The sequence below is a fragment of the Quercus robur genome, chromosome 11 (genome assembly GCF_932294415.1).
Source record: "Quercus robur chromosome 11, dhQueRobu3.1, whole genome shotgun sequence".
Taxonomy (NCBI): Eukaryota; Viridiplantae; Streptophyta; class Magnoliopsida; order Fagales; family Fagaceae; genus Quercus; species Quercus robur.
In genome coordinates this window covers 54,693,169-54,718,610 of record NC_065544.1, presented here as the reverse complement: position 1 = coordinate 54,718,610, position 25,442 = coordinate 54,693,169, and the positions used below count along the sequence as shown (strand labels likewise).

General features: G+C 33.5%; 2 protein-coding genes and 1 pseudogene across 2 annotated transcripts; all 3 read right to left on the bottom strand.

Moving 5' to 3' along the window:
* Positions 1-5,066: 5,066 nt before the first annotated feature.
* LOC126705257 (probable mannitol dehydrogenase) lies at positions 5,067-6,371 on the bottom strand. The gene is made up of 3 exons (XM_050404152.1): positions 6,057-6,371; positions 5,360-5,513; positions 5,067-5,182 (listed from the first exon to the last, which is right to left on the bottom strand). Exons 1-3 carry the CDS (start codon positions 6,369-6,371, stop codon positions 5,067-5,069), a joined length of 585 nt encoding a protein of 194 aa, XP_050260109.1.
* Positions 6,372-10,275: 3,904 nt separating this feature from the next.
* On the bottom strand, positions 10,276-20,216 carry LOC126705256 (probable mannitol dehydrogenase). Its single transcript, XM_050404151.1, has 7 exons — positions 20,029-20,216; positions 13,081-13,135; positions 12,608-12,747; positions 12,387-12,500; positions 11,399-11,888; positions 10,794-10,947; positions 10,276-10,693 (listed from the first exon to the last, which is right to left on the bottom strand). Exons 1-7 carry the CDS (start codon positions 20,214-20,216, stop codon positions 10,488-10,490), a joined length of 1,347 nt encoding a protein of 448 aa, XP_050260108.1. The 3' UTR covers positions 10,276-10,487.
* A 2,025-nt stretch (positions 20,217-22,241) lies between these two features.
* Positions 22,242-23,879, bottom strand: LOC126705826 (probable mannitol dehydrogenase; annotated as a pseudogene).
* Between the last annotated feature and the right edge of the window lie 1,563 nt (positions 23,880-25,442).

Below are 25,442 nucleotides of genomic sequence, written 5' to 3'. Positions count from 1 at the left end.
CCATTTTTTTTTTCTCTTTTTGGTTTCCCTTATAAGGGATTGATGTTCACCATTTTAAACGAAACAAACATGTTGATGTGGTTTTGATGGGATTATTGTGGTTTTAACTTTTAAAGGGATATTGCTATTATTTTAGTGATGGTTATCATGATTCCTCAATTATCTTATGTTGCAAGCCTTTGGGGTTTCAATCATTTCTATCCCATCAAATTTGTTAGGCCATTTCTTTCAATCAATTTTACATATTTGTAGCAAAAGACATCCACCATCCTATAGAGTACAGATTTCCAAGAACTTCATTTTAGGTCAAAATCATTGACTTTGATTCTTCATCCATGAAAAGTGAATTCTTAACTATCAACCACCAAGACTAAAACAAAATTAATTTTCCCATTCCTGTTCATGCTCTTTGTAAGCCAAATGGCTCATATCATCCTTATTTTCAACTATCAAAACACAAAAGCTAATCATTTTTTGTCTTTCAATTTCATTCTTGTTACTTTCAATCTCTCTCTCCCTCTAGGGAAATGAAAAGTTCCATAATTTGTCAACATTCCTTGGTAATGAATTATTTGGATCATTTTGGATTTATCAATAAACAGTTGAACTTCTTGAATCTTGATGGGTCAACTATTGAACTTCCGTAGTAACTTTTGTTAGTTGCAAAGGCTAAAAGTAACTATAGTATTTATTTTCCACTTGAGCATTATTTATTTTATTCCCTTGAAAGAAACAAGTTTGAGTTATTTATACCCTAAACATTTTTTTGACAAATAATTAATGTCTAGGTACTATATATATATATATATATCTCTATATTAGTATTATATTACGTGCCTTGTGGCTAAGGAATCTTTTCTTTTTCCCCTTGGTCCAATGATGTTGACCCCTTTCCCAAATTTACTTTCTTTCAGAAGTTAGATCTTGAACTTTCCCATTCTAAACACATAAATTCAGAATCCATAAATGAGTAAAATAGACCAAACAAGGGTGTTGTTTCTAGTGCCTTATGCTAGTTTCTTAACATCAATTTAGTGTTTACATAACAACATTTAAATCATTTTCAATGAGTTGCTTTGGCTATTTTAATTTTAATTTGGAAAATGCTAAAGTTACAAACTATTTTACAAACTTATGATGTGATAAATGGTTATTGGCAAGTAAAAAATTATATTAGTAGTGAATCCAGATGAAAATCAATAATAATTTACCATATCAATAATTTGTAAAAATATTATAAATTAGTTTGTGCTTATAGCATTAATCAATAGATTTTTGTTAACATTGACATTCTAACTCTGCCTAATCTTAGTACGATTCTTGATGATAATAACAAGTTATGAAAAAAAAAAAGCTATGAAAGTATTTATGTCCTTATTTTAGTATCTGTTTGAGAATAGCTTATTTACTTGAAGTTGAAATTTTTTTGTTGAAAGTGTTAAGAATATTAGCATCGCAATGTGTTATATCATGTTGTGTATGCTAGAGTGGATACGGAAGAGGAAGCATAGAGGAGGAACACTGAGAACACGAGGGTTACGTGGTTCAGCCTTACGGCCTACATCCACGGAGGAATCCCTTAAGGGCTACATCTTTATTGTATGAGAGTGTAGTACAATAACCTCCTGTGTTACAATGAACCCTAACATGAGTATATATAGGCGACTAAACCCTAGACTACTAGTACAAGCAGGAATGGGCTTGGGCCTATTACATTGGGCTAATATGTCTAATATATATCTCTAACACCCTCCCTCAAACTCAAGGCGGAAGCTTGATGAAGACTTGAGGTTGGATAAGCATAAGAAGATCACTTGAAGATGCCTTGTAAAATGCCTTTGAAGAAACCACAATGAAGAATGTGCCAATTGTCCAATTTCGAAGCTTCAAATGAAGAAACGGAGGCCAAAATTGGAATCTACGCGAAAAACTGAGCAAGATAGGCCCTTTTGGAAATTTTGACTTTTGGTCAAAGGTCAACGCAAAAGTCAAAGTCAAAGTCAACTGGTCAGAGTCAAAGTAAACAGTCAAAGTGCTCACGGGTCAGATCCGGGTGGTCCGGGTCGGGTCGGTCCGGGTCAACGACGTGGTGCTGACGAGACGACACTGCTGACGTGGCTGATGACGTGGACCAGGGCTGACGTGGACGAGCTTGCGTGGCTGATGACGTGTCGCTGACGTGGACCAGGGTTGACGTGGACGAGCTTGCGTGGCTGATGACGTGGAGTGATGACGTCATTGGATGACGTCAGCAGCAGTTTTCCGGTGAGTGGAAGGCGCGTGACGGCATTGTCGGCGCGTGGGGGAGAAGCCATAAACTTGAGAGGCGCGTGGCGGCGCGTGTAAGCTCGGTTGATGCCCAGAATTTCAGGTTCTCTAGATCGATGGACGAGGAGGCCGTCATGGCGGCGCGTGTACCAAGAGCACGATCCGGAAGTCAGAATCTGAGGCGGCGCGTGGATATTTTTCGAAGACAACTGAGGCGCGTGGCGGCGCGTGGCAGGGCTTCGGGTTACCAGATTTCTAGGTTTTCCTCACGGGAGGCCGAGGAGCACGCCTGTGGTGTCGGTTTCGACTGGCGAAGTCTTGATGTGCACAGATCTGAAAAGTTAAGTCACGGCTTTGCTTGAGTTTGTGGATCTTGGACACAGCAGTGAGCCATGGCGGCTGCGGGATGCCGTGGAGTCTAGATCCAGCCGACAAGCATATGACTTTTGATGGCCGTGTGCACGTGAGAATCTTCTTGGTTTGTGTAGAGATGTTTGTTTGATGCCAAGAACGAAGTTTGGCTCTGATACCATGTTAAATATTAGCAACGTGATGTTATGTCATGTTGTGTATGCTAGAGTGGATGCGGAAGAGGAAGCATAGAGGAGGAACACTGAGAACACGAGGGTTACGTGGTTCAGCCTTACGGCCTACATTCACGGAGGAATCCCTTAAGGGCTACATCTTTATTGTATGAGAGTGTAGTACAATAACCTCCTGTGTTACAATGAACCCTAACATGAGTATATATAGGCGACTAAACCCTAGACTACTAGTACAAGCAGGAATGGGCTTGGACCTATTACATTGGGCTAATATGTCTAATATATATCTCTAACAGAAAGTACTGTAGATAAAGCTAAACGGTAATTGAAAATGTACGGTAGGACTCATAAATAGTACAAAAAAATGTAATGAGACATACAAATAGTAGTAAAAATAAACTGAATAGTAAAAAAAAGCTAGCTTTTTAAGCAATCCTAAACACATACTTAGCAGTATTAAGGGTTAAATTATATTTGCTGAATTGCATGTTACCATATAAGTCTATAAGACTATAAGTACGGCCTTATTCACGAGGTCATGTTTAATTAGTAATTAATAATTAATTATGATATTCTCACTAGGCCAATAAATCTTTTTTATTTTTTCTTTAATCTTCTCGTAAGAAACAAGTGAGAGTTCCTTTATAAAAAAATGATTTGTTGTCCTCGGAGACCCTGTTGAATACAATTTTTTTATGGCTTCTAGTTCAAATGTTGCCTATAAAAGGGCTGATTTGTTTCAATTGTTTTTCACAGATTTGTTCAAATTGTTTAGTATTGGCATGTGGTGCTATGAGTTTGAGTATGTGGTAACAATAATATTAACCCTCAGACATGAGAAAAATAAAATAAAATAAAAGGTAAGCTGACTTCGGATCCAAGTTATATTGTTTATCATTCTCAAAAAAGAAAAGTTATATTGTTTATCATTAATCCCTCTTTCATTAATAGTAATTAATATTATTAGCGTAAAACCTAATTAATTATAGGACAGATGGCTAATTTGAAAAATTAAGTACTAGTAACCACATGGGTATGTCACGTGAAATTAAAAAAATAATAATAATAATGAGCTAAGCCAACCAGTCCTAGTCCAGATTATCAGTTCTTGATAGAGTTTCTATTCAACATTTCAGATTGAGAATAAGTCCAGCTCTCAGTTATCTCAGTGTATCTTATAGCATAGGGTTAATGTAAAATTGTAATTGATTTTATATTAAACATCATATCAATACCACACCATATCAGAATTTTTTAATTTTCAACTCCAACAATGTCTGTGATTTTAATTTTAGACAATAGTTATCTCAGTCTCACTGATTCTCAGGCCTGCTTACAGGTTGGACCAAGGTGTCTTGAAGCTTCAAAAACACAGCCCAAAATTGAAAGCCCATTGGGTTAAACTGATAATTTGCACACTCGTTCAATGACAGCCGTATGTGTTGTGTGCTATTCTATTGCTTGTGGCAGTTTAGAGTAATTGTTGCACTTAGCAAAAATATTAAGACACCGATTGGGGCTCTTGAGGCGAAAGCAAAAGCTTTTGAAGCCCGCTTTCAATTTGCTAAAATGAGTATTCATGATTTTATTATTGAAGGTGACTCTCTCATTATCTCCAAGGTCTTAAGTGATCCAATTATTTATGAGATATTGTCCTCTGCATGATTTTAGTAGAGTTCATTTTTTTCATGTACGTAAACAAGACAATCATTTTGCTCATTTGTTAGCTAAATATGCTCAAGACATTATTGATTTTTCTGTTAGAATTGAAGAGAATCATTATTTTTTTAAAGAACAAACTCTTCACCATAATGTAACCATCACTTTTCATTCTAAATAAGGTTTGAGCTATTTTCATTTAAAAAAAAAAAAAAAAAAATCTCTTTGAGCGTGTTAACAATAGCATAGTCTTTTTTTTTCCTTATTATATTTGTAATTAGAAGAAATGTGGCTTTTAAAAAAATGATGGTAAGTTGGGAATGAAACTAAATTTGACATTTTAACATAAAACAAATATATCCTTATTAAAGAAAGAAAGAAAAAAAAAAAGCAGATAAATCCTTATTATCAAGAAGTTAAATGCAAACTCACAAATGTTATACTCAAACAACAAAAAATACTTAAGAGAAGTACAAATTGGGTAACAAAATCCAACAAGCCAGATCTAGTACATAGGTAAGGACCACATAAATGTGTAACTATAATTTATACTACATAAGAAGTATAACTAATTTAAGAAGTGGCACCTGGGACTCAAAATGAAGAATATAAGGTGTTTGCAACATCAATGACAAAGTGATATTTAACGTCACCCTTGGCAAGTCTTTCCATAGCAGTGTTCACATAATTCATAGGAATAACTTCAATACCTACAATAATATTGTGCTTTGTTGCAAAATCAACCATCTCTTGAGTCTCTTTCATTCCCCCTATAGTACTACCACCAATAAGCTTCCTTCTTGTTTAACCATGTACAATTAGAAAAAAAAGGAACCACTATAACTCGGAAAAAAAAATGATCATCTTCATTTGAAATAGACCCTTACCCATCATTAAAGGAATATATGGTATTTCAAGAGCCTCCATTGAAGCACCAACTGCAATCAATTTTCCATTTGTCTTCAACAAATTAATCAATGGAAGTAGAGTGTGAGGGCCTGAAACTGTGTTGATGATTCCGTCCATTGTGCCCATGGCAACCTAAAAAAAAAGATATAGGGTCGAATCTCGCTTACACAAAAAAGAAATTCATAGTATCTTGATTTTCTAGTAAAGTGAAATTATCTCATATTTATATAAAAATAAAATGAAAATTCGAACACCACATTTATGCAATTGCAATTGGTCCAATCATTATGGTCCAAAAATGCGATATGGTATCTCATGTTTCTGATACATGAAATGAGCCTCTCATAACAAGTGGATCTCATACACTTATGGGGCTTACATATTGCAAGAGAGCCCGATGCATTTATCTGAAGCAGTTGATAATCATTCCAAAAACACAATGTGAAATACAACCATGCCCTATGCTTTACTTGAAGCTCATTTTTTTTAATGTGTGTTGTATGCTGATTTGGATATCAATACCATATCTTTGAGTGAGATATCTTGTATTAGTTCAAAATAAGAGAAATTAGCTCTTAGTTACCTACAATTGCTCTTGGTCGTGACTAACAAAAAATGAATCCACCCCAAGCCGTTCCATGCTTCATTTTTCTTGCTTGGAGAGGTGCTTATTACTGTGACCTTCATTCCTAGAGCTTTGGCAAACTTCACAGCCACACGACCCAATCCACCAAGCCCAACCACACCCAAATGTTGACGAGGCTTACAGAGTCCATAGTACATCATGGGACTATACACAGTAATCCCAGCACACAAAAGTGGAGCAGCACCATGTAAAGGCAAACTATTTGGAATTAACACTGCAAAATGCTCATCTATGACTATGTTTTCAGAATATCCACCGAAGGTTTTTAAGATCCAAATCATTTCGGGGCAATAAACTTCCAAGTCCTGTTTGCAGTTTTCACATGAGCCAGATGAGCCCACCATATTGCCCACTCCAGCTTTATCTCCAATTTTGAATTTTGTAACATTATGCCCAACCTTTGTCACCTCACCCACAATCTCGTGCCTATAAAAAAACCAAAAAAAACAAAAACATTTGGGTGAGGAAAATTTTATGGAGTTGGTATGAACTATGAATCTTTGCAATCATTAATTTAATCGACTGGCCTACTACTATTATTTTGGTGGTTTGGTCTCTATGGTAGGATCATTAAGTAGCTTTTTTTTTTTTTTTTAAATTACATGACCCGTAAAGTAATTAAATTCAAACCAATTTCTTACTTATTGAAATATTCTCCAAACACAGTCTATATTTCTTGTTGCTTAACTATTTAATAAGTCATTTAGTCCAAGTTCCAAATCTTATAATTAAATGCAATTTCTTACAAATTGTAGTCATAAAAATTTTGAACTTTTGAGTATTACTTTTAGGGCATACGTGAGAGTTGAAACAAGAATCTATAACCCCTTTTTTGAGTCCCTCTTATTTTTACTTCGTATTTATCAGAAAGGGAATTATAAGCCAATACCCACACTAGCTTAGGCTTGCAATCCCTCGTAAGCTTACAAAGTTTTAGCTTCATCTAACCATGAGATGGATTGATCATTGATGTTCTTTTAGGCAAATAGTAAAGTGCAATTCTGTATCTCATTTTTGCTGTGAAATGGGCTCTTTTAGCTTTCCTAGATTGATTATCACTTGCCAACTTGAATTCCATTTCAAATTATGGAACCCACATACTATAAGATGAATGATGTATATATGTGATACATAATATAATTTTCAATAAGATAAGCCTTTTATATATATAAATAGAAAAGGAGCTTTGTTGGGTCAAATTTTTTTGTAGTAATATATATATTATTTATTAAGATTAAAAATTTTAATAGTTTGGACTCCCAAAAAAATATGTATTCCCCCCTCCCCATAAAAAAAAAAAAAAAAAAAAAAAAAAAAAAAAAAAAAAAAAAAAAAAATCTTTTAAGGAACTTAAAAGAAAATTTTCATTTTTAAAAAATGTAGTATCTCATGAAAACTAATAAGATTACATGTACATTATAAAAATTGTATAAAATCCCCCACTCAAATTCATTATTTTCGTAAGAAAGTAAATGCCTAATCTTTAGTAGTTCCAATACAGTTAAATTTAAGGTAATGGCTAAAAAATAAATTCATTGTCAAATCTAAAATATAACACTATTTGAAAAGAGTAATAAAATATTATATGAGTCTTAGGTTTTGTCAATCCAGTTTCAACAATGTACTTTTTGAACTATGTATTCCATAAGCCTAGTTTTCATAGCTTTCTATACTACTCAAACAGTTTTCTTCAATTTATTGCTATTTTCTTCTTATTTTCTTGTGTTAAATTTGTTGATTTTTGAGATAGGAAAGAGTGCACAGTTTTATAAGAAGTCAATTGAAAAGAAAATCAAGTTAATGATTTAATTCTATACAGATAATGCATATCCATGATACAACGTGGGTTCTTTCAGGATCTCCTTTTTATCTATATCTATACTACTATTTAAGGGGCTTTCTCTGTTTGGATTCCTTAATTTTTATGCCCAAAATACCCTCAAATTCATCTGTTTCTAAGGTTTAAATTATAGGGTTAGACATGTAAAATTAGTAATTTAAAAACTCCTAATTTTTAGCTAAAAAAAAAAACAGTTTTTTCTCCCACTTCTCCATTTCTCTCTCACGTTAGTTTTCCACTTTTTTTTTTTTTTTGATAACTTTTCACTTTTTATTTTGATTGAACGTTTCCAACTTTTAAAATTAACAAAATCATTTTTCCCCTTTTTAAAACCGATTAGATTTACCATGTTTCACTCCTAAAAAATTGCTTTTAATTTGCCAACCACGTTTTCCACTTATACAATTACTAAACTCAAAATTTTTTTTTTCCCTTTTACAACTAATTGTAAACCAAATTCATTGTAAAATACATTTTTCATCAGTTCCTTTTCAGTTTCTTTGTAGTTCACACTTTCTCCATTTTTTATATAAACAAATGCACTTTCTTCTCATCTTTTTTTTATCCAGTATCTATATATATTTTGTTTTTAGGTGGAGAGAAGAAGAGGCTGACAAAAAGAGATTTGGCCAGTGGGGAGAGAAAGCAAATCTTGGCCATTCTTCTTTTCTATTGCCACTCTAGAGTCTAGATCTAGAGGCATTCCGAATCCACTCATCTACTTGACTTTGGTAATTGGTAATATCCTCCCACCGAACAACCTTTTTTTTTTTTTTTTTTTTTTTTTTTTTTTTTTTTTTTTTTTTTTTTTTTTTTTTTCAGTCTCTTTAATATCTATTTGCTTTTAATTTTGCGGTACTGGTTCTTTTTTTAAAAATATTTTCTCTAATTGTTTCACTTTGGTGCGAATTCTTTTTCAAAGTATGGAAATGGTAATATTTTTATCTCTTTTTTTTGTTTTTGGGGTTATCGATTTGAAATTATTGACTAATTAGTTGATATTGTATATTATAGATGATAAAGGCATTCCCTGATTATTTTAAGTGGTGCTCTCTCTTCCTCCTATTCTTTTTCTTCTTCACGTTTGATTGTTCTTCATTTTTTTTCTTTTATGTTTTTGCATTTCATAATTTGGGGAATGTGGTGAGTTGTGTCCGTTGCTTTTATGGTTAAATACGTGTTCTAGGTGTTTGTAAAAAATATTTGGTTTGCAAACGTCTAAAATTTTTCTTATTATTTCGCAGGTGAGTGACCCATTTTTAAAATGAAGCCAACGTTGTCTCCAAAGATGTTGAGCCCGAGCAGTGTTGTAGCTGATCATCAACGACATAGTTGTTAGCATTAATAGCGGTGAGAGAGATGGAAGGGAGTCAGTGATGAGCTATAGTCATAGTAGATAGTTCTTAGTTTTTAAAATTTATGTTAATTTTTCAATTTAAATTTGTACTACTATGAGCATTCGGTTTAGTTCTCAAAGTTACTATTACTCCATTTGGAATTTGGAAGTTCGATTGATTATTTGATTTTGGTAAGGGTTAATTTAGAACATGTATTATAATTTGGGATTACTACATTTTTCAATCACAAAAAAATCTAAGGGTGTGATAAAAAATTATTTCTCCACACATGATACTCATCACACCCCTAGGTTTTTTTGTGATTGAAAAATGTAATAATCCCAAATTATAATAAAAACTCTAAATTAACCCTTACCCAAAAAATAGAAAAGCCTCTGAGCACGCACGTGAGCGCGTGCTCAGAGGCTAGTAAGATTAATGTGGATGGAGTTACTTTAATTTCTCAACTCAAAAGGAAGTGCAACTATTGCACTTAGCAAAAAGATTAGGACACCGATTGGGGCTCCTGAGACGAAAGTAAAAGCTTTTGAAGCCCACTTTCAATTTGCTAAACATATGAGTATTCATGATTTTATTATTGAAGGTGACTCTCTCATTATCTCCAAGGCCTTAAGTGACCTTTCCCCTCTCCCACTTCAGTTGCCCCAATTATTTATGGGATGTTGTCCTCTATATATGATTTTAGTAGAGTTCATATTTCTTATGTAGGTAGAGAAGGCAATCGCCTTTCTCATTTGTTAGCTAAACATGCTTAAGGCGTTATTGATATTCTTGTTTGGATTGAAGAGAATCATTATTTTTAGAACAAGCTCTTCACCATGATGTACCGTCACTTTTCATTCTGAATAAAGTTTGAGCTATTCCCATTAGTAAAAAAAAAAAAAAAAAAAAAAACTCTTTTGGTATGTTAAAAATAGCGTAGTATTTTTTTTTTCCTTAGTATATTTGTAATTAGAAGAAATGTGCCTTTAAAAAATGATAGTAAGTTGGCAATGAAACTAAATTTGATATTTTAACATAACACAGATATATCCTTATTAAAGGGAGAAAAAAAAAAAACAGATAAATCCTTATTATTAAGAAGTTAAATGTAAACTCAAAAATGTTACAGTCAAACAACAAAGAATACCCAAGAGAAGTACAAATTGGGTAACAAAATCCAACAAGCCAGATCTAGTACATAGGTAAGGACAACAGAAATGTGTAACTATAATTTATACTACATAAGAAGCATAACTAATTTAAGAAGTGGCAACAAGGACTCAAAATGAAGAATTTAAGGTGTTTGCAACATCAATGACAAAGCGATATTTAACGTCACCCTTGGCAAGCCTTTCCATGGCAGTGTTCACATAGTCCATAGGAATAACTTCAATATCTGCTATAATATTGTGCTTTGCTGCAAAATCAACCATCTCCTGTGTCTCTTTCATTCCCCCTGCAGCGCTACCACCAATAAGTTTCCTTCCTGTTTAACCATGTACAATTAGAAAAACAAGGAACCACTATAACTCAAAAAAAAAATGATCATCTTCATTTGAAATAGACCCTTAAAAATAAACATTTACCCATAATTAAAGGAATATATGGTATTTCAGGAGCCTCTGTTGGAACACCAACTGCAACCAATTTTCCATTGGTCTTCAACAAATTAATCAATGGCAGTATAGAGTGAGGGCCTGAAACTGTGTCGATGATACCGTCCATTGTGCCCATGGCAGCCTAAAAAAAGGGATATAGGGTTGAATCTCGGTTACACAAAAAAGAAATTCATAGTATCTTGACCTTCTAATAAAGTGAAATCATCTCATATTTATATAAAAATAAATTGAAAATTTGAACACCACATTTTATGCAATTGCAATTGGTCCAATCATTATGGTAAAAAAATGCGATATGATATCTCTTGTTTCTGATACATGTAATGAGCCTCTCATAACAAGTGGATCTTATACACTTATAGGGCTTACATATTGCGAGAGAGCCCAATGCATTTATCTGAGGCAGCTAATAATCATTCCAAAAACACAATGTGAAATGAAACTATGCCCTATGCTTTGCTTGAAGCTCATTTTTTTGACGTGTGTTGTATGCAGATATGGATATCAATAGCGTATCTTTGAGTGAGATATCTTGTATTAGTTCAAAATAAGAGCAATTAGTTCTTAGTTACCTGTAATTGCTCTTGGTCATGACTAACCAAAAATGAATCCACACCAAGCCGTTCCACTGCTTCATTTTTCTTGCTTGGAGAGGTGCTTATTACTGTGACCTTCATTCCTAGAGCTTTGGCAAACTTCACAGCCACATGACCCAATCCACCAAGCCCAACCACACCCAAATGTTGACCAGGCTTACAGAGTCCATAGTACATCATGGGACTGTACACAGTAATCCCAGCACACAAAAGTGGAGCAGCACCATGTAAAGGCAAACTATTTGGAATTAACACTGCAAAATGCTCATCTATGACTATGTTTTCAGAATATCCACCAAAGGTTTTTAAGGTCCAAATCATTTCTGGGCAATAAACTTCCAAGTCCTGTTTGCAGTTTTCACATGAGCCACATGAGCCCACCATACAGCCCACTCCAGCTTTATCTCCAATTTTGAATTTTGTGACATTGTGCCCAACCTTTGTCACCTCACCCACAATCTCGTGCCTATAAAAAATTGAAAAACATTTATAGAAAACAAAAACTATGATCCAATATCTATCTAAAGAATTATTCAACAAAATATGACTCTTGCAAATTATCATGTCATTCTACCAAAAAAGTATCTTCTAATAATTATATCAAGTCACTCATGTAACAATCTAATAAGTAAATCTCGTATGATTCGATTTATATATATACCAAAAAAGTATCTTCTAATAATTATATGAAGTCACTTATGTAATAATCTAATAAGTGAATCTCGTATGATTCAATTTATATATATATATATATATATATATATAAGTAATCGACAATTCACTTTTCATATGCATAAATCAAACTTTCAAATAGGTTAAACCATTAAAAGGAACCTTTTAAATCACACATGCATTAAATTAAAGAAAAAAAATGAAATGAACATTTATTTTAATGTAAATATGAAATGAACATAATTGTCCAACAAAATTTACACAAAATTTCATAAACATGTTAAAAGATTACCCTGGGACAAATGGATAGCTGGTCATTCCTGCTTCATTCTTAGCGAAATGAAGGTCGGAGTGGCAAATCCCACAAAAGAGTATCTTTATGGTGATATCATTGTCGTCATTAGCCCTGTATAAAATAGCAAGTCAATGCCATGTAGCATTTGCACAATTTGATGAGCTTATAAACTCTTATTGATAAATAATATCAAGTAGAATATATAAATAAATAAGTACCTTCTCTCAAAGTGAAAAGGGGAGAGAATTCCTGAAGAATCTCTAGCTGCCCATCCATATGTGTTCATTTTTTTTTTTTTTTTTCTATTGTTGATGCTTTTGACTTTTCTTCTTGTGTTTTGATTAGCTAAAAGGGTATGCTGAAAATTGACAAAAATATGATTGTACTTAAGAAAAAAATGGTTTAAAAACTGTAAATTAACAAATAAACTAAAAAACACTAAGCCTACTTTTGACATTTAAAATTTGGGATTTTTTGTTTTTTTTTTTTGTTTTTCATTTTGGTCCCTTAACATAAGTTTGAGGTTTTTCATTTTGCACCAAGAAAACAGTCTTTCAATAAAAAAATCTAAAACTTAAGGAACTAAAATGAAATTAATCCCAAATTTTATAGACAAAAAGTGTAATCTAAACTCACCTTTTTTTTTTTTTTTTTTTAGAGAAAAAGGTAAGAACTACCAATCTAAACGCACCTTGAGTATAGATAGTTGATGGGAATGAAACTTATGGTGATCAATAGAAGAGTCTCTAGTAATGGGTTTAATTTATAGCAAACCATTATGTGGGCAGCAAGAAATGTGAGGTCAGTGAAGTATTCAATATTATCTCGTAAGAGACAAGTCATTAGTCAATAATGCAAGCATTGTGGTGGGCTTTTCATAAACTTTTCTAACAAGTAACCAAATAAGAAAGAAAAATAAAAATGTTTATTCCATATTTATTGTGCGTGTCTAATGTCCGCTATTTATAACCTTTAGTCTACAACTACAAAGATTGTATTCTTTTGTAGTTATACTCTAATTATGTAATTTTTTATAAGCTAGATTTAAAACACTATTAAGGTTAGGCTATTTTGTAAATATTACTGTTTACTAAAAATATATATATATAAGAAAGAAAAAACTTTTCAAATCCCTCCTAGAATACAATAAAGAGTCAAACCAATTGCACGTAGATTTTCATTCACTTGGTTTTTTGCTTAGGGGTGATTATTCAGACCTGATGTAGTATACGTGAATTTGTGATTCAAGTTCAATATGATAAAGATTCTAACTTTTGGGTCAAAAAAAAAAAAAAAAGATTCTAACTTAAAAAAATATATATGTATAAAATTATTTTGATGGCAACAGGACAATATTTGGGCCTAGGCCCTTTACCATATTCAGATTAGCTCAGATTCTCAGCCCTGCCTACTGGTTGGACTAAGGCTTTTCCAAGATGAAAGAAGCCTCTGCCCAAATTCAGAGCCCATTCCAGAATTAATCTAACAAAATGCACACAGCTTAATCCAAAATTCAAAGGAACTTCTCGGCTAGACCCAACAAGATTGAATAAGAAACAGTATCAAATTTGAAGTTTGGTATCCAAGAACCATGAAATTCAATTCTTTTTTTCTTTTTTTTGGGATAAACTATTGCATTGCATGTTAAGTAGTATATTCCTACAATTTCACATTTTGACTAACAAAACAAACTACTACTCTTAAGTCTTACCACATTGGTCAATGATGTTACCTTGTAAGCCAACAGTTCGAGTTAATTTTGTTAATTTTTTTTCACTTACAAGTTGCAAAAAGTTAATAAGTAGATAATGTCGAATATTTGTGGTTTAAATCTCATCTCCCTTTTATCTACCTATAATTTTAAACAAGTAAATAAAACCAACAACACACTTAATTTCTTCAATCCTTTTGGTCCGTGATTAAAATAGTTTGTTACCATCAATCATATTCTAAACAAGGTACTTTCTTTGAGTTGATTAAAAGTATTTATATGTATGGTTGCGATTTGAATTCCCGATTTCTTTCATTCATACTTATTGAATTAATTTATAATATGACGATGAGATCATGAAAGTGATGACAAACATTAGAACATTAGGAGGGCCAAAATGGGCATTTGCCCCTTTTGCCCAAAAGATGTAGCAAAATGCCTCGGTTCTGAAACTATCTAATAAAATGCCCCTGTTTTGAAACTCCATTTTTAGATAATTGAGTTTCAATGAAAAACTCGATTTGATGAAAATCAAGTAATGTGAGAAATTTTACATGGAACTCGAGTTCCATTTTTTTTTTTTTTTTAAGTTTGATTTCACATAACTTGATTTTCTAAAAATCAAGTTTTTCATTGAAACTCGATTTTCTAAAAATCAAGTTTAAAACATAGGCATTTTGCTAAATAGTTTCAAAACATAGGTATTTTGCTGAAAAGTTTTGGCGAAAGTGTCAAATGTCCATTTTGGTCACATTAGGAGATATAAATGGTAGCAATGTAGAAGGAAGACATTTGGTGTCATAATCAAGGGAGCCCAAGTGGGTTGGGATATTTTGTGATGTTGGTACTTGGTATCTGATATGGTGGGTCTATGCTTACCCAATCAGAAAGCATATTGTTCACCAACCTTGGTGAGGAAAATTTTATGGAGTTGGTATGAACTATGAATCTTTGCAATCGTTAATTTAATCGACTGGCCTATTACTATCTTGGTGGTTTGGTCTCTATTGGTAGGATCATTAAGTAGCTTTTTTATTTTTTTAATTACATGACCCGTAAAGTAATTAAATTCAAACCAATTTCTTACTTATTGAATATACTCTCCAAACATAGTCTAAATTTCTTTAGCTTAACTATTTAGTTAGTCATTTAGTTCAAGTTCCAAAATTTCTAATTAAATCATATGCAATTCTTATGATTTGAAGTCATAAATTTTTTGAACTTTGAGTACTACTTTTAGGGCATACTTTAGAGTTGAGACAAGCATCTATAAACCCCTTTATTCAATCCTTCTCCTTTCTACTTCCTATTTATCAAAAAGGGATTTATAAGCCAATGGGCACACTAGCTTTAAATTTGCTATCCCTCCTAAGCTTACAAAGTTTTAGCGTCATCTAATTATGAGATGGATTGATGTTCTTTTAGGCAAATGGCAAAATGCAATTCTATATCTCATTTTTGTTGTGAAATGGGCTCTTTTAGCTTCCTTAGATTGATTATCGCTTGCCAACTTGAATTCCATTTCAGATTATGAAACCCACATACTGTAAGATGAATGATGTGCATATACGATACATAATATAATTTTCAGTAGGATAAGCCTTTATATATATATATATATATATATATATAGAAAAAGAGCTTTGTTGGGCCCAATTTTTTTGTAGTAATTTATATATTTTATTTATTAAAATTAAATTTTTTAATAGTTTGGACTCCCAAAAAAATATGTATTCCCCCCTCCCCCTAAAAAAACTCTTTTAAGGAACTTAAAGAAAGTTTTATTTTTTTTTTAAAATGAGGTATCTCATAAAACTAATAAGATTACAAGTACATTATCAAAATTATATAAAGTCCCCCACTCAAATTCATTATTTTTATAAGAAAGTAAATGACTAATCTTTAGTAGTTCTAAATTTCTAATACAGTTATATTTACGGTACATGGCTAAAAAACAAATTCATTGTCAAATCTAAATATAACACTATTTGAAAATATTAATAAAATATTATATGAGTTTTAGGTTTTGTCAATCCAGTTTCAACAATGCACTTTTTGAACTATGTATTCCATATGCTTAGTTTTCATAACTTTCTAGACTACTCAAATATTTTTCTTCAATCTATTGCTATTTTCTTCTTCTTATTTTCTTGTGCTAAATTTGTTGAATTTTGAGATAGGAAAGAGTGCAAAGTTACATAAGAAGTCAATTGAAAAGAAAATCAAGTTTTTTTTTTTTTGAGAGATTGATTGGAATGATAATTTTCTGAAATGATTATTGATTGGCATGTTGCTTTAGTATATGCTTGTCAACTAATTGTTATATATGTTTTAAATCTAGTGAATTTCACAAATTTGTTAATATTGTGAGGGGTAAATGAAATTACTTTTTTGAAGTAAAAATTCAAATGTTTAAGATGCTAAAAGTTTCATTAAAGCAAAAATTATCTCTTGTGAATTGGGTTAAAAATATATTATAATTACAATATAAATGCTTAATTTAAATTCAATTTTTTTTTTCAGTAATTTATTTAAAATTTATAAGACTTTCAACTATATAATAATATATGACTTGTGGGGCCAGAGAACTTATGACCCGGACCACTTTCCATTAGGACTCAGGGCCCGTGCTGAGGAGAGTAGTTGCCGAGGACAAGTGGTGAAAGATCAAATAGCGTAGAGATGCAGCCGAGGATGACCTTGTCCTCGGTATCCCAAGACTCCAAAGGGAAGAGCGACATGTCGTCTAAGGCAGCCTCCAAAGCACTCCCAGAAGAAGAGGCGAGTAGAATGGGATTCACATGGGGGTACGGAGTGGGGGTGGTTCAAGGTAAAGACGTCACCTCCGCATTAAATGCGCCCACAAACGTCCTAGCCATATTAATGGGAAAAGACTCCTGAACAGTGTGGCTTCGGTTATTGCAACTAACAGAGAGTGGGGGGAGGCGGCTGATGGGACAGGTACTCGAGTAGGTACCTGCCTGATCAACAGATGGAGGGTTAGGATCAACCGAGAAGGGTTATATAATGTGAAGGCTTATGCGCCAGAAGGGGGGCGAAAACCAGAGACCCAAAAGAGGGAAAGGAAGAATATGAACATTAAGTTTTATGGGCAAGATCCACGGATAGCCTTAGCTTATTTCTATGTGTCCACCTTGAGTACCATAATTAACTACTGTTCGGTGACCAAGGTCTAGCCTTTCAAGCCCACGCTCTACAAATTATATTGTTTGGGCCCTTAACGTGCGAACCTAACATCCTTTTGGGGTCGTTACAAATCGAGTCCTTACATGACTTATTCCATTTCATTCCTCCTAAAATAGTAATTAATAACTTTTGGCATATAATTAATTATAGGACAGATGGCTAATTTGGCAAATTAAGTATTATTAACGACATTTTTCTCAAAAAAAAAAAAAAAGTATTATTAACGACATGGCTATGTCACGTGAATTAAAAAAAATAATAAAAAATGAGCTAAGCCAACCAATCCTAGCCCAGGTCATTATTTCTTGATTGAATTTCTATTCAACATTTCAGATTGAGATTGAATTTCTATTCAAGCTCAGTTATCTCATTGTATCTTATAGCATATGGTTATTGCAAATTTGTAATCTTCTTTTCTTTTTTCTTTTTTATAGAAAGAAACTGTAAATATTATTAAAAATGGTAACTAAATTGGCTTGAATTACAGCATAAAGGTGAGGTGGAACAACTTTCTTCCACACACATAAACCTATGACATGTATTGCATTTCAGCAAGGTTATGAGCAATAAAGTTGCCTTTACGACATACATGAAAGAAGCTGATACTTTGGATTCCTCTGCAAAAACTTGGACCTCGAATCAAGTGACTCAAAAAAAAAAAGGGTGACCCAAAGAAGCCAAAGGAGGAGCTGGGTCTCTTAATGAGTCAACAACGCAGCTTAATGAAGTGAAGTGATTTTGAATGTTTATATCAATACCCCAGCAATCACCATATCAGAATTTTTAAGTTTCAACTCCAACAATGTCCTGTGATCCTAATTTAGACAATAGTTCTCAGTCTCACTGATTCTCAGGCCTGCCTACAGTAGGTTGGACTGAGATTCGTTGAAGCTTGAAAAGGTTAAAACAGCCCAAATTGAAAGCCCACTGGGTTCAATTGATAAGTTGCACACTTGTTTCATGTATGTGTTGTGTGTTATTCTATTGCTTGTGGTAGTGTTTCCGATCAAAAGCGGAAGAAAAATTATAATTTGTAGGGTTCTTTGGATTAATTATGTCATAAGGATACCCAACAAAGGTAATGCAGAAATAAGTACTTCAATGAAATTACCAGTTTGTTTTCTTATGAGCATTGAAAATTGATTTAATTCTATATAGATAATGCATAATCAAATTGTGTTTGAGCGTGTTAACAAAAGCATAGTCCTTTTTATTCTTAGTATATTTGTAACTAGAAAAAATGTGGTTTTAAAAAATTCTAGTAAGTTGGCAATGAAATTTTTTTTTTTTTGGAAAAGAAATTGTGCGCGCCAAAAGTGAGGTTGATGGACCAACCCTCACTTGGGCTCACAATCTATTTGTGATATGGGCTTTGGATTTCCTACTCTGGGTAGTTCCTTATACAGAGACCCAATAGAACTGCCTTCCCCTCTAAATTATCTTACCCCCTCTCTTCCTATTATTACTGTGCTAGCTTGGTACACTCTCGCTCTTTCTACCCTCAGTTTCTTTGTCAACCTTTCAAACCCCCATTTCCCTCTTTAACTTCTCATATTTATAGCTTAATAATTAGTGGGGAGTTATGATTACTCTTGTGGTTAATGGTAGAGGAGGTCCAATATTATTATCGCTAAGTGGATGTTTAGTTGGGAGTGGGGTGTGGTGAGAGTGGCATTGGAACTGGCTCCCCACTTCAAAAGGGATGTTCGGCAGCGATACTTCTCAAGGCGGTACCGGGTAACTGGGATACAACATTCCTAAGCAATCATGCTTCCGTCCGGGTGCAGTAGTTGCTTTAACTTCCCTTCTCAGAAAAGCTGGTCCAAATGATCCCAAAGATTCCTGCAATCTTTCGTGGTGTGTCCCTGATCTTGATAATATTGGCAATAAAGGCTTTGGTTGCGTTTCAACGGGTTTCCGGCCATTTTATTTGGCCATTTGAAGAATGACTCGTTCTTAATCTTTTCTAGAACCTGATGCACCGGTTCTCGGAATACTGCATTAACGGTCTGGGTGTTGGTAGACCCTGATTGTCTAGCAAAATCTCTCCGGGGCTGGTTATTATTGAATCGGTCCGACCTAAATCCCTCCTCTCCTGAGGGATAACCTTAGCTTTTCCTTTACCCAGTTGTTGATCTTCCTCAGCCCTTTTATACTTGTCAATACGGTCCATAAGTTGGCGCTGGCTGGTGACTGGTTTTCATGTTAAGGACTTCCTTAAACCATGCTCGGCTGGGAGGCCACTCTTGAAAGTATTGATGGCGACATCTTCAAAGTCACCCTCTATCTCATTATACATCTCCCTAACCTGTTCGAGTATGTTTTCAGGGTTTCCCATTCTCGCATGGACAAAGACAGTAGGGAGTTTAAAGGCCAAGGGACCCTCGTACATGTGATAAAACAGGTGCCAAACGCCCGAGCAAGCTCCTTGAAGGAATTTATAGAACCTGTTTTCAAGCCGTCAAACCATCTCATCACCACGGGTCCCAAACTGGATGGGAACACTTTGCACATCAAGACTTCGTCCTTAGAATAGATAGCCATTCTTTGATTGAAATGGCTCATATGCTCCATCGGGCCTGTTCGCCCATTATAGATGGTGAATGTTGGCTGATGGAAACTCCGAAGAGGAGCTACTATATCGATTCTACGCAAGAACGACGACTTGGCAATTTGGTTCAAAGCTTTACTCATCACATCATTTCCCAATGCTCTATGTACAGGGCTTTTGCATCAACGTTCAATATGATGCTCCTCTTCATATGAGAAGGATTCGCTGGGGGAGTCCTTGATCTACGTCGATAACCGCTATCATTCTCATCGTTGGAGGAGGAATCAGATGGGGTGGAAGTCCGTTTTCGTTGTGCATGGCATAATTTCTTCTTAAGCTGGTTGATTTCCCTTTGCATGGCTTTATTGTGTTGTTCTTGAGAGACGTGACTCCCAACTCAAGAGTGGCTTTTGCTTGTGTGGTAACGTGCATGCTACCCTCCCTATCTTTCCTATGTTCAAGATTGGCGAAAGGGTTTTCACGTTGAGACACCTTGGATTCTACTTGATGTAAGCCTGAATTTGCCATATTTGACCGTTGTTTTCACTATTAGACAAGTTCTTTCCCATAGACGACGCCAATTGTAAGGTCCCGATTTGTGGCTCAAGCCCACAGTATATGGAATCTCGGCTCAATGAGCCTAATACAATAAATTTGTAGCGAGTATGTCAAAGAACTAGGCCCTTACGATTTGAACAACAGATAATATAGAATTAAATGATAATCAAGTGCAAACAAGATGTATTAATATCAATAAACTTTCAATCCGAGGAGACTGTAATTATATATAGATCACAGTTGAATACAAAAACAATTTGGATTACTACAGTGTTCTTTTTTTTTTTTTTTTTTTTTTTCCGATCCCTACTCCATGAAGAGTTTTTCAGCTTATATATCCTCTTTTGAATCATCTTCACCCTTCACTTGTTGATTATCCGAACCCTTACTTGAGTAGTGGTCTCATCAGACACCCTCTCTAGCTCTCTGTGAGTTGCGGTAGCCAAGGTAACATTGTTTAGAGGTCTTCTCCACATAAATGTGGCCAGAAAAGTAGCTGCAGTGCATTTAATGCGGTGATGTTAGCCTTTCCTTAGATATTTTTAGGTTTCCTTCCTTCTCATATGTTCATAAGGCACATTCCTGTCATTGAAGCTTTCTGAAAGGTCACTTTAATTGCTGGATTACATACTTTGAACCATATTCATCAAGTCCGAGGAGGATGTACTCTTCAGACAACCTTTCATTTGCTCTCTACTTATGGGACCTAATCTGGGAATATCTAATAATTATTTGCTTTTCTTCAGACTCATTTATATCCTCAGATAAAGCCCAAAGCCCAATATACAATCTTGGGCCCTTGTCCCTACACAAATAATTTTCATGGAGAGTAGTAAGGTTGAAGAACAGCCATGGATAAATCCTTATTAAAAAAAAAAAAAAAACACTCAAATAAATCCTTATTATCAAGAAGTTAAATGTAAACTAACAAATATTATAGTTAAACAACAAACAATTAAACATTACCCAAGAGAAGTACAAATTGGGTAACAAAATCCAACAAGCCAAATCTAGTACATAGGTAAGGATCACAGAAATGCGTAACTATAATTTATATTACATAAAAATCATAACTAATTTAAGAAGGGGCACCAAGGAGTCATGTCAAGGACTCAAAATGAAGAATTTAAGGTGTTTGCAGCATCTATGACAAAGCGATATTTAACGTCATCATTGGCAAGTCTTTCCATCGCAGTGTTCACATAGTCCATAGGAATAACTTCAACATCTGCGATAATATTGTGCTTTGCTGCAAAATCAACCATCTCCTGTGTCTCTTTCATTCACCCAGCACCGCTACCACCAATAAGCTTCCTTCCTGTTTAATCATGTACGCTTAGAAATACAAGGAAGCACTAGAACTTGAAAAAAAAAATGATAATCTCCATTTGAAATAGACCCTTAAAAATAAACACTTATCCATAATTAAAGGAATATATGGTATCTCAGGAGCCCCTATTGGAACACCAACTACAATGAATTTTCCATTAGTCTTCAACAAATCAAATGGAGCATACAATTATTTTTCAATAAAAAGGGATATAGGATCGAATCTGGCTTACACCAAAAGAAATCCATAGTATCTTGACCTTATATAAATAAGGAAAATCTTCTCTCATATCTATATAAAACAAAATAAAATTCCAACACCACATTTTATGCCGCTGCAATCTTTCCAATCATTAAATTAAGGTCCAATAAATATGATATTGTATCTCATGTTTCCAATACATGTAATTGGTCTCTCATAACAAGTGGATCTCATACAATTATGGGGCTTACATATTGTGAGAGAGCCCGATGCATTTTTCCAAAGCAGCCAATAACTATTCCAACAACACAAGGTGAAATGCAACTATGCCCTATGATTTACTTGAAGCTAATTTTTTTGACGTGCGTTGTATGTCAATTTGGATATCAACAGCATATCTTTGAGTGAGATATTTTGTATTAGTTCAAAATAAAGATAACTAGTTCTTAGTTACCAGTCTGGCAGGGACGGAACCACATACAGGCAGAGGGGGGCTTGGCCCCCTCCAAATTTTTTTAAAATATTAAATAGTAGGTATATATTTAAGATTTTAGAAAATAAGCCCAAGAAAATTATATTTGCCCCCCTCAAGAAAATTATATTTGCCTCCTTCGACTTCGAATCCTAATTCCGTCCCTGATACCAGTAATTGTTCTTGGTCATGACTAACCAAAAATGAATCCACCCCAAGCCGTTCCAGTGCTTCCTTTTGCTTGCTTGGAGAGGTGCTTATTACTGTGACCTTCGTTCCTAAAACTTTGGCAAACTTCACAGCCACATGACCCAATCCACCAAGCCCAACCACACCCAAATGTTGACCAGGCTTACAGAGTCCATAGTACATCAAGGGACTGTACACAGTAATCCCAGCACACAAAAGTGGAGCAACACCATGTAATGGCAAACTATTTGCAATTGACACTGCAAAATGGTCATTTATGACTATGTTTTCAGAAAATCCACCAAAGCTTTTTGAGGTCCAAATCATTTCGGGGCAATAAATTTCCAAGTCCTGTTTGCAGTTTTCACATGAGCCACATGAGCCCACCATACAGCCCACACCAGCTTTATCTCCAATTTTGAATTTTGTGACGTTGTGCCCAACCTCTGTCACTTCACCCACAATCTCGTGCCTATAAAAAATGAAAAACATTTAAAGAAAACAAAAGCTATGATCCAACAACTCACCAAAGAATTATTCAATAAACTATGAATCTTTGCAGGTTATCATGTGATTCTACCAAATAAATTATATCAAGTCACCCATGTAATAATTTAATAAGTGAATCTCATGGGATTCAATTATATATATATATATATATATATATTAAGTTGGTTTCATCAATCTCCTACATAAGCATGTGATTCTTTATATTCAAATTTATCATTTTTAATATATATAAGTAGTTGATGGTTCACTTTTCATAGGCATAAATTTAACTTTCAAATAGGTTAAATCATTAAAAGGAACCTTTTAAATCACACATGCATTAAATTAAAGAAAAAAAAAATGAAATGAACATAATGATATGGTTTTTATGAAAGAACATAATTGTCAAACAAAATTTTCACACAACTTCATAAACACATTGAAAGATTAGCCTGGGACAAATGGATAATTGGTCATTCGTGCTTCATTCTTAGCCATGTGAATGTCAGTGTGGCAAATCCCACAATAAAGTTTCTTTATGGTAATATCGTTGTTGCCATTAGCCTTGTACAAAATAGCAAAGCAATGCCATGTAGCATTTGTACAATTTGATGAGCTTATAAGCTCAATAAGATCTTATTGAGAAACAATATCAAGTAGAATATATAAGTAAATAAGTACATTCTCTCGAAGTGGAAAAGGGAGAGAATTCCTGAAGAATCTCTAGCTGCCCATCCATATGTGTTCATTGTTTGTTTTTCTACTGTTGATACTTCTGACATTTTTCTTGTGTTTTGATTAGCTGAAAGGGTGTATTGAAAATTGACAAAAAAAATAGTTGTATTTAAGGAAAAAAAATGGTTTAAAAATTGTAAATAAACATATAAACTTAAAAAAAAAAAAAAAAAAAAAAAACTATAAAGTCTATTTTTGACATTTTAAATTAGGGATTTTTTTTTTTTTTTTTTTTTTTTTTTGGGTTTCATTTTGGTCTCTTAACTTAAGTTTGAGATTTATCATCTTGCTCCAAGAAAATAATCTTTCAATAAAAAAAATCTAAAATTTAAAGGAACCAAAATGAAATAATACCAACTTTTATAGACGTAAAGCTTAATCTAAACTCACTTTTTTTTAGAGGGAGAAAGGTAAGAAGTAAGAACCACTAAATACTTAAACTCACCTTGATTAGAGATAACCGATGGAAATGAAACTTGTGGCGATCAATAGAGGAGTCTCTAGCTATGGGTTTTACTGATAGCACACCATAATGTGGAGAGCAAGAAATGTGAGATTAGTGAAGTATTCAATATTATTACAACAGAGACAGTTTCGACTTTTCTAACATGTAACCAGTTTCAAATCCGTTCTAGAATAAAAGAGCAGGTTGAAAAGTTGAACCAGTTGCGGGTAGATATTTCCTTCAACTTGCTTTTTTTTTTTTTTTTCTTTTCTTTTTTCAATTTATATGCAAAAATTCATAATTATTTTAGTATAAAATCCTACTTTTTCTAATTTAAATATCTATGTAGCAATCAGATTATTTATTTTATACTATATTTCATTAAAATATAAAAAAACTTTTAATTATTTCTTTTTCTTCACACACAATAACCATCATTCACTCTCTTCATTTATTCTCAAGATATGTAAAAAAATAATAAAAAACTAAATATAAAATAAATAGTATTAATGTAAATTTATACTGTAATAACCATATATTTATACACAACTTTACATAGCTTAATGTTGATAAATTTTAAGTTTGATTAACTATTGATTATTTTTCTATTATACAAGTATTCGAGTGGATTATTCAGGCTTGATGTAATATACACGTGGATTTGTAATTCAAGTTCAATATGATAAAGATACTAACTAATTTTTTATTTTTTTTTTTAAGTCCAATATGATCAAATAATTTTGATGGGACCAGGACAATATTTGGGCCCAGGGCCCTTCACCATATTCAGTGCAGCTAATATAGCTTTTACTGATTCTCAGCCCTGCCTACTGGTTGGACCAAGATTTGTCCAAGATGAGAGAAGCCTCTGCCCAAATTCAGAGCCCATTCCACAGTTAATCTAACAAAATTCTTTAAACCAAAATTCAAAGGAATTTCTTGGCTAGACCCAACCAAGATTGAATAAGAAACAGTATCAAATTTGAAGTTTTGGTATCCAAGAACCATGAAATTCAACTCTTTTTTTGTGTGGATAAACTATTGCATTGCATGTTAAGTAGTATATTCCAACAATTTCACATTTGATTAACAAGAACAAACTACTACTCTTATGTCTTACCATATTGGTCAATGATGTAACCTTGTAAGCCATACGGTTCGAGTT